The sequence below is a fragment of the Laccaria bicolor genome, genomic scaffold, assembly GCF_000143565.1.
Source record: "Laccaria bicolor S238N-H82 LACBIscaffold_113 genomic scaffold, whole genome shotgun sequence".
Lineage (NCBI taxonomy): Eukaryota > Fungi > Basidiomycota > Agaricomycetes > Agaricales > Hydnangiaceae > Laccaria > Laccaria bicolor.
In genome coordinates this window covers 1,328-11,190 of record NW_001889984.1, presented here as the reverse complement: position 1 = coordinate 11,190, position 9,863 = coordinate 1,328, and the positions used below count along the sequence as shown (strand labels likewise).

The 9,863-nt window shown below is 39.3% G+C and overlaps 4 protein-coding genes across 4 annotated transcripts; all 4 read left to right on the top strand.

Annotated features, from left to right (window-relative positions):
* Positions 1–2,339: 2,339 nt before the first annotated feature.
* LACBIDRAFT_335686 (uncharacterized protein) lies at positions 2,340–3,050 on the top strand (the record flags this gene model as incomplete). The annotated part of the gene is made up of 5 exons (XM_001890563.1): positions 2,340–2,394; positions 2,480–2,554; positions 2,640–2,714; positions 2,831–2,874; positions 2,928–3,050. The coding sequence occupies 5 exons, from the start codon at positions 2,340–2,342 to the stop codon at positions 3,048–3,050; spliced, it is 372 nt and encodes a 123-aa protein (XP_001890598.1).
* A 4,850-nt stretch (positions 3,051–7,900) lies between these two features.
* LACBIDRAFT_296773 (uncharacterized protein) lies at positions 7,901–8,248 on the top strand (the record flags this gene model as incomplete). Its single annotated transcript, XM_001890562.1, has 2 exons — positions 7,901–7,969; positions 8,021–8,248. The coding sequence occupies 2 exons, from the start codon at positions 7,901–7,903 to the stop codon at positions 8,246–8,248; spliced, it is 297 nt and encodes a 98-aa protein (XP_001890597.1).
* A 77-nt stretch (positions 8,249–8,325) lies between these two features.
* On the top strand, positions 8,326–8,982 carry LACBIDRAFT_296772 (uncharacterized protein; the record flags this gene model as incomplete). Its single annotated transcript, XM_001890561.1, has 1 exon — positions 8,326–8,982. One exon carries the CDS (start codon positions 8,326–8,328, stop codon positions 8,980–8,982), a length of 657 nt encoding a protein of 218 aa, XP_001890596.1.
* Positions 8,983–9,133: 151 nt separating this feature from the next.
* LACBIDRAFT_296771 (uncharacterized protein) lies at positions 9,134–9,434 on the top strand (the record flags this gene model as incomplete). The annotated part of the gene is made up of 2 exons (XM_001890560.1): positions 9,134–9,148; positions 9,201–9,434. 2 exons carry the CDS (start codon positions 9,134–9,136, stop codon positions 9,432–9,434), a joined length of 249 nt encoding a protein of 82 aa, XP_001890595.1.
* Positions 9,435–9,863: the final 429 nt, after the last annotated feature.

The window sequence follows — 9,863 nt, the reverse complement described above, 5'->3', positions numbered from 1 at the left end:
ATATCCTATCTAATCAAAGGGTGTGCTTCACATGAATCCTGGATAGACATTGAAAAACAGACAGGACCAACCACATATTTAACTCACTTTTGGTACCTTTAAATCAATCTACTCAAGGCTGACCCCAGTGGTGAAGGCTTGGAGAATGACAACTGGTCTTGGTATTGAAAGACATGACAAGTTGCATTGGTAGCACAGAGAATTTATCACTCCAAAAAAATCATGTGAAGATTGACTGTGGTCAGACATAGGACAGCAGATACTGATCTGAGTGGAAGGTTAACCAACATCAAAGATAGGATAGTGGCTTAGTGTGGAAAACAGCCATGGACCTGACATCAAACACAACTATTCATAAGTGGCAGAATGTCAACTCATCCCAATCCTTCAATCATATCCCCAATGACCTATATATATATAGTTAACCACACTACATACTATATGTCAGAAAAGTGGACACAATTAACTTTTGTAATGAAAAAAGCGGACACACTACAAACCATTGTAGTCTGAAAAGGCAGATACAATTAACTTTTGTAATGAAAAAAGCGGACACTACAAACCATTGTAGTCTCAAAAAGTGGACACTATTAACTTTTATAATGAACAAAGTGGACTCTACAAACCATTGTAGTCTGAAAAAGCAGACACTACTAACTGATGTAGTCTCAAAAAGCGGACACTACAAACCATTGTAGTCTCAAAAAGTGGACACTATTAACTTTTATAATGAAAAAAGCGGACACTACAAACCATTGTAGTCTGAAAAAGCAGACACTACTAACTTTTGTAGTCTCAAAAAGCGGACACTACAAACCATTGTAGTCTGAAAAAACAGACACTACTAATTTTTGTAGTCTCAAAAAGCGGACACTATTACTTTTGTAATGAGAAAAGCAGACACTACTAATTTTTGTAGTCTTTGTCTGACCTTTGTGGTCTATGTCCAACTTTTGTAGTCTTTTTTGTAGTCTATTAGTAAACTTTGTAGGCTATAAATTACTTTTGTAGTCTGTCAGTGTCAATTACCCTTTTAGGGCATGTACCTTCCTTTTTGGGAGAAATTTCCCACGATACAATAGTTGTAGCCCCTTCTCTTAGCTTTCTAAATCTGTTGAAATCATGTTGTTTAGTGTTCTTTTCATGAAGAAAAATGCAAAAAAAAAAAAAAACGCAGTGCTTTTGAAAACCTTTTACCTTATATCTCCACAATGGAAGCACTTTAGGACATAATTCCAACTGATTCTGGAAGCTATGGTAAAGAGCTACAACTTTTGTTTTTTTACCATTTTTGGAAATTTGTCATGTGACCACCCTCCCAATGACCCATTGGATGGACCGTAATAGCTATTTCATTGCTATCATGGAATATAATGAAAAATCATAATGATATCCCTGGNGGCAGATATGAAATTGGAATGAAATATTGAGATACTCAATGAAAAATCCCAATGAAAGCTGTGGAATATTCAATGAAAGTGCACATCATTAATTATGAAAGAAAGCATGAATACATATAACCTAGCTAATGAAATATTTATTGAAATGCACAATGAAAGCACCCAGAATTGATAATGAAATATTCAATGAAAGCGCACAGCATTAATTATGAAAGAGGCAATGAATACACCTGACCTAGGGAATGAGATATTTATTGAAATTGCACAACATTAATTATGAAAAGTACAATGAAAGCATCCAATATTCCTAATGAAATATTCAATGAAAGTGCACACCATTAGATATGATAGAGGCATTGAATACACCTAACATAGTGAATGAAATATTTATTGAAATCACACAGGATTAATTATGAAAAAAGCAATGAAAGCGCCCAAAATTCCTAATGAAATATTCAATGAAAGTGCACACCATTAATTATGAAAAAGGCAATGAATACACCTAACCCAGTGAATGAAATACCTATTGAAAGTGCACAGGTTTAATTATGAAAAGCACTCTGTGGCGTTGCCTATATCTTATGAAAAGAACATAGGTTTTATGAGAAAGAAAACACAGGACACATCTATGAAATGCCTTTCATAAAACTTGTGGACTTATACACACAGCTCTACAGGCAATTGCCTTAGTTTTATCATAAAAGTGGTAGCCACCAGTCTGCCCAGGACCTTCCTGTGGCTCGATTCGCTTCAACGTAGACTCGTTTGGATAGTGCTTCACGTCCCGAAAACGCTCCAAGAAACCGTTTACGAAACCGTCAACTCCTCGTGGAGGTACGTCTGTTTGTACTTTCATGTTTTTGCACTTCTGCTAAACTCTGCCCAAGGCCTTCCTGTGCCTCGATTTCCCTCAACGTAGACTCGTTTGGATACTACTTCATGTCCCGAAAACGCTCCAACAAACCGTTTATGAATCCGTCAACTCTTCGTGGAGGTACGTCTATTTGTACTTTCGTGTTTTCGCACTTCTGCTAAACTCTGCCCAAGGCCTTCCTGTGTCTCGATCTCCCTCAACGTAGACTCGTTTGGATACTACTTCATGTCCCGAAAACGCTCCAACAAACCGTTTATGAATCCGTCAACTCTTCGTGGAGGTACGTCTATTTGTACTTTCGTGTTTTCGCACTTCTGCTAAACTCTGCCCAAGGCCTTCCTGTGTCTCGATCTCCCTCAATGTAGACTCTTTTGGATACTACTACACGTCCCGAAGACGCTCCAACAAACCATTTACGAATCCGTCATCCCTTTGTGGAGGTACGTCTATTTGTACTTTCGTGTTTTCGCACTTCTGCTAAACTCTGCCCAAGGCCTTCCTGTGTCTCGATCTCCCTCAATGTAGACTCTTTTGGATACTACTACACGTCCCGAAGACGCTCCAACAAACCATTTACGAATCCGTCATCCCTTTGTGGAGGTACGTCAGTTTGTAATTTTGTGTTTTTGCACTTATGCTCTACTCTACCCAAGACCTTCCTGTGGCTCGATTTCCTTCAACATAGACTCGTTTGGACACTACTACACATCGTGAAAACGATCCAACAAACCGTTTACGAATCCATCAACCCTTCGTGGAGGTACGTCTGTTTGTAATTTCATGTTTTTTGGACTTGTAATAAACTATGCCCAGGACCTTCTTGTGGCTCGATTCCCTTCAGCGTAGATTCGTTTCGATGCTACTACATGTCCCAAAAATGCTCCAACAAACCATCCATGAATTATGAGTCCTTACGAGTTTACGAGTAAGACTCATTCTTTATCAACTGAGGACTTAGGCAAATTTTTCATTCATTGATTCATTCATTCATTTACCTTTCATCACCGCGGGAACCTTTTCCCTTAAACAGAAAAGCAGCCATAAAATCAGGAAAAATGGTAAAAGAAATCAGCAAAAAATATGTAAAAATCAGAATATTGCTTAGTAAGGTGGGGAGGCTGTGTTCAGGGTTCAGGGTCAATATCTAAATATAGAAACCACCTAAAAGTTGCCAGAAAATCAGAAAAAAATACCCAAAAATTAAGAGTGATCTTCTCTGTTGCCATGGTGTTGAAGGGGCTGTGTCCATATCCAAATATGGAAAATCAAGACAACCATGTAAAAATATTGTCAGATCATGCAATGTGACTATATCTTGAGACCAGCTTTCTTGCTCTTTGAGATATTGGTCAAAAATGCATGACAATTTCCAAAAAGTGTCCAATTTTTTCAGTATTTTGTGTTTTTCTCAATGAGGAATGGTCTGCATGACATTATTTATATATATCTATAAAGGTAAGGAAAGGGGCTACAATTATTGTTTATGGAGCTAAGTGAGAGGCTGTGCTTCTGATACCGTGGGAATTTTAACCCAAAAAAGGAAATTCATCACAAATATATAGAGCATGCTATTATAGGTCACAAAATATAACTAACCATCCTCTTTCCTGAGATATATGCAAACAGGACTGTGGGAATATTTTACCATAAACAGAAAAATAGTTATAAAATTGGGAAAATTTGCTATAAAATGAAAAAAAAAAAAAAAAAAAGAATAGCACACATTGTTGCTATGATATTGATGGCTAGGCTCAGAGCTCAGGGTCTATTTGCAAATATAGAACAAAACTCAGAAAGTCATAAAGTGATTACATGACCAATTTCCTAATATTAAATTTAGAGTCCACAGAAAGGACTCATACATGCCATGCAAAGCACTGGCCCACACCCACAAGTCTGTCATCCCTTCGTGGAGGTATGTCAGTTTGTATTTTCATGTTTTTGCCCTTATGGTGAACTCTGCCCAAGACCTTCCTGTGGCTCAATTTCCTTCAACATAGCCTCATTTGGACACTACTTCACATCTTGAAAACACTTCAACAAACTGCTTATGAATCCATTGACCCTTTGTGGAGGTACGTCTGTTTGTAATTTTGTGTCTTTTGAACTTATGCTAAACTCTGCCAAGACCTTCCTGTGGCTTCATTCCCTTCAGTGTAGACTTGTTTTGATACTACTACATGTGTGCAAGTAGTAGATGTGTGCAAGTAGTAGAATAGCAGTGGGTACCCTTCACACCTTTAACACCAGTCTGTTCAATGGTGGCACCCCCGCAGCACAGTTGATGGTAATTGAATCCATGTGCTTGGATCTTGGCGCTTAGCGTGCATGCAATGAAGAGGAAATGGTGGGATTGGAGAACCCAGTGAATTGCTCCACAAGACGAACATGGTTGAAGTGTTTGGACTGGCCAAGATGAGAACAGGTGCATAGAGATGGCATGGTGAAGCTGGCGTATTGCTCAATGAGACAATTGTGGTAGATACATGGCACTTGAATCGTTTGGATTGGCCAAGACGACGATGAGCGTGCAAAGGAGACAGATATGCAGTAGATATGTTGCACAAATCGTTTGGACTGGCCAAGACGAAGAGCACTCAGCAAAACACCAGAGCACACCACAAAGAGAGGGTGCTGTGGCAAAGAGAAGGTGCCATGGGAAGTTGAACTTGAAGAGCTAGATTTGATGACACATGAACATTTCCTGATCATTTGATGGGGGGAAGTTTCGTGCATCATCGGAATCTATGATGAATACTACCGAAGTTGCACAGCCTCAGTACAAATGTTCAAGATTCTATGATGCACGAACATTTCCCGATCATTTGATGGGGGGAAGTTTCATGTGTCGTCGGAATCTGTGATGCCAAGAGGACAAGAGATGAGAGATGAGATCTAAAACTTACGCCCTGAGATCTGCCCCCCTGCATTTGTATATTGTGGCAAAGATTGTTTAAAAAGGAAATAGATCATGTCATCTACTTCAGTTATACATGAATCTGTATTTATTACCGAAAATGGTAACTGATCTGAGATCTACTATGACACATGAAACTGTCCCCCATCAAGTGATCAGGAAATGTTCGTGCATCATCACTTCTTGAGTTCCAAGCGTTGCCTAAAGAAAAATGTGTAACTTTACCAAATCAAGTCCAATTCAGATGAAATAAAATGCAGAAAAAATGTAAAATTTCAGGGATCATACCTGTATACAATTCATTATGTAATAAGGTCAAAGTACAAATAAACATACTTTTTCAAAGAAGAATCTGAAGCTCACCAACATAAAATCTAAAATAAATGAAATAAAACACCAAGAAAAATACAGTTTGTTTTTATGTATATTATGTAATAAAAGCTATGTGCACAAATAGATATATGTTTGCACAAAATCAAGCTAATGCAAGCTTTTTCAAATGAAGAAGTAGCAATAAATTGGCACAAAAATTACAAGAAAATGGCTGATGGTGCTCACTGTTGGTGACAACATTTGAAAACACTCTCAGGGTCTCTGGTAAATTTCCATATATGGCACTCAGCATTTGTCCAACTGAAAAATAGCAATTAAATGGCAGAAAAAATGGAAAACAATTGAAGAATGGTGCTAACTGTTGATGTTGATGTTAGGACTGTTTCAAGGGTCCCAGGTGCATTTCCTTATATGGAAATTTATTCAACAATTGCCAGAAAATAACACAAAAATCAGAGAAAGTTGGAATATGGTGCTCATTGTTAGCAATGATGTTATGAGTCCTCTGAGTTTATAAAGACACTAGTTTGTTACTCTCTGATCTCAAGGATTTTTTCAGTACTTCTAACACTGAATCTTGCCTTTCTTCCCATAAGATTTGATGGTTTGATGATGTTGTCAAACATTTTTTGAAAGGAAAAATAGTGATAAAAACAGAAGACAAATCAGGAACAAATGGGGGACAATATGCATTGTTGATGACAATGTTGGGGACCATTTTCAGAGTATAGGGCATATTTTCAACTGAGGTAATGTGCACTTTTTGAATCAAAAAATGGCAATATAATAGTAGAAAAATCAGAAAGAAATTGAAGGAAGATGCTCACTGTTTGTGCTATACTGGGGAGCATGTTCAGGGTCCAGAAGAAAATTCCATACATAATAATCTAGTTAAAAATAGCTATAAAGGACTGGAAAAATTTAGTGAAAAATGGAGCATAGTACTTATTGTCGCTTTCAAGGTAGGGACTCTCTGTAAGGTCCAGTATTTTATATACATGGAAATATACAATTTGTCCAATAAAAAATAGCAATAATATATATATATAATGGGTATAGATCTGATGGGCTTTCAGGAGGTGGTCACATGACCAGTTTCCTAAATAATCAAAAATGTGAATGCTGTGGTGCTGCATTGTGGCTTCCTGAATATAAAAAGGACTCGTATCTGCCATGCTTGCAATGGCCCTCTTACACAAGTGATGCCAGGTATGTTGACAGCACCCACTCACTTCTCAACCATCCTCCTAACCGCCTTTCTCTTTGAAGCCTGCCGGTTCATCTGATTTCTTATACACTAAACAAGTTCGTTTGAACTCGTTTAGTGTCTCCTCAACTTTCTTAGATGCGCAGAAGCGCAGATAGTCATGAAATGAACCTTCTTGCCTGCCCCTCCTCCTGCTAACCGTTTCCGCGTTTTCGAAGGTTCGTCCACCTTCCTTCCTTTCTTTAAACAAGTCTTAACTACTTCTTTTGTTGCATATATAGCTCTTCTAGCCCACGTGTTCTGCACAACGTCTATGCTGCCCTGTCGCATTTTAACCATACTCCCACCCCACTTTCTGTTTCATTCCTATGCATCAATCTACCTTCCTGGCTACCAAACGAGTTCGTTTGAACTCATTTGGTGTCTCCACAACTTTCTTGGTTGCGGGAGTCACAATTTTTCAACAATATTGCACACACCCTCTTCCTGCTAACCGTTCTTGTGATTGTAAAGGTTAGCCCACCTTCCTTGGCCATTAAACATATCCTAACTAACTTGTTTGTCATTTCTGTAACTTTTGTAGCCTATTGGATACTTGGTTCTTCTGCTCCGCCCAGTCGCTCTCAAACCAATGCCACCACCCACCTTTTTTTCGTCAAATTGACGCTGTTATCTACCCTCCAACAAACCAAATGAGTTCATTTGAGCTCGTTTAGCGTCCCTCATGCTTTCCCGGCGTTGTGGACACACGGATAGTCGTTGTTGTGCAAAGTCTTGCCCATGTTCACCTCCTATTGGCCCTTCCTGCAATTAGCTCACCTTCCTGTCTTTGAACTCGATGTTTCTAAAGCTTTTGTAGCCTACTGGATACTCGGAACTTCTATGCCGCCCATTTGCACTTAAACCATAACACCACCCGCCTTTTTGCGTCAAACATCTGCATTTATGTACCTTCCAACAAACTAAACGAATTCGTTTGAATCTGTTTAGTGTCTGTCAATCTTTTCCAGCATCGCGGACACGGATAGTCTTCGTTGTGCAAAGTCATACTCATGTTCACCTCCTACTGGCCCTTCCCTCCATTTTACAGGTTAGCCTGACTTAACTGTCATTTAATGAGTACTAACTAACTTTCTTATTGTTTCTATATAGCTCTTGTAACATAAGGAATGCTCGGAACCTCTATGCCACCCAGGCGCACACAGACTATCCCACCACCCGCCTTTTTCGTCAAGTATGCCTGTATCTACCTTCCAACAAACTAAACAAGTTCTATTGAACTCGTTTAGTGTCCCTCAAGCTCACCCAGCTTCACGGACGAGATAGACGTTGTTGTTCAAAATATATTACCCACATCCACCTCCTACTGGCCGTTCCTGCCATTTTACAAGATAGATGGTTATGACGGTGTACTAGGGATTGTGTCTGATGAAAAATATACAGGATTTTTGAGCATTGCTCTAATAACATGGCTGAAATCAACTTATATGACTAAAGTAGCAAGAGGCGTAGTATAGTGTTTGTCATTATTGTCTTTAGAGGGTCATGCAACGAAAGTTCTTATCTTTCCACTTGACTACTATCCAGCCTAAACATGCTTGCAGCATTGTATACTCGCTCAGTCAAACATACGAATGTTTTCACATTTCACACAACTTCTATTGTCGCCAGTCCAAACGTGCTTGTTGTGTCGTCTGGTGGATCATATCTTTGCTCAATCAATCAGGTGTCTCATTCGAACTGTACGCACAAGGCGCATCGTCTTGGCCAGTCCAAACGTGTCACTCAACATCAAATTCTCGAAGGGCAGCAAATCATCTTTGATCTTGAACTTCCAAAATCTTCTTCTTTTCGTGAACACCTGGATTCTATTGCCTTGTACAGAAATTCTGATGCCGATGTACTGGCAAAATGGCTCTATGTATTATTATTCGATAAAGTCACAGTTCGCTGGAGGCTAGCTGTAACAACAGCCTCTGATGCGTTGCTGGTTTGCCGTCTTGATGCTCAATTTCTGGATGTAGATATTGCACGTTTCTTGGCATTACGTGGGATTCCATTCCGCACTTTGCTGACTGAGCTGCTTATGCCGCGCTCAATATTGTACCCCGATGTTGAGTTATTTCTTCCACAGCATCCTGCCGGATACCACTTTACCAAATTGGATTATGAGGCATATCTGCAATGTCGATCACGAATTCTTCGACGTCCCCGCGTACGGGCAGCTATCCTTCATGGTGGTTTTTTGTGACGATCGACAATTGGAAACGTGAGCATAGATGAGTTGTTGGAAGGACCTGTTGGAGGAGGAAGCCTTCTTGTTGTCAATGATAGGAAAGGATATCCGCCGCTTCTCAATGATAAGCTGACTCATAATGAAATGGACTGGATCTGTGGAATGTATGTGTGCTCAACAGGTATGTTTCTTATTAGAAAGTCTTCACTTTCTGAATATTCTGGGAAATCAAGGAGTTGCCAAAGTATATTCCAACAAATCATGGTGGCCACCTTACAACATCTTTGACAACAACAATGCATGTGGAAAGTTATGGTCACTGGAATGAGATGTTGGAATCAACATATGTTAAACGCTTGCAAGATATTCGTTTGGGTGCAGCTCAACCTCTTACAGTATCAGATTGGAGGAATAAGCTCAAAGGACATAAGGAAACATGGGAACTCAAATCTATGAGGGAACAGTGAGCTATGGCCTTTTTTGATCATGCATAATAGTATACACACAAGCAAAAATCAAAGAGAGTGAGAAGACATCTGAATTTGTGTACATATAGGTCATGTGTTGTTATGAATATAAGCACTTGTTTGTCCAGTCACGTGAATGTTCAAGTTCAATTGTGTAAGTTTTCCATTCTTCTTTCTTGATCTTACCATCATGCATACTACACGAGCCATTGCTTTCTTCATTATGCTTCTTATCCTCATCGGCATATCCCTGATTTTCAATGCACATCATTTGCTTGATGACTCCTGTCATCACTTCAACCCATATATAGAGATTGGAAACAATCCGAGCCTTTTGGCATTTTTTGCTCAACCAGCTACGTTGGTTGAGAGGCACGGCCTTTTGGCACTTGATACTTGACCAGCTACCTTGGTTGAGAGGCATGGCCT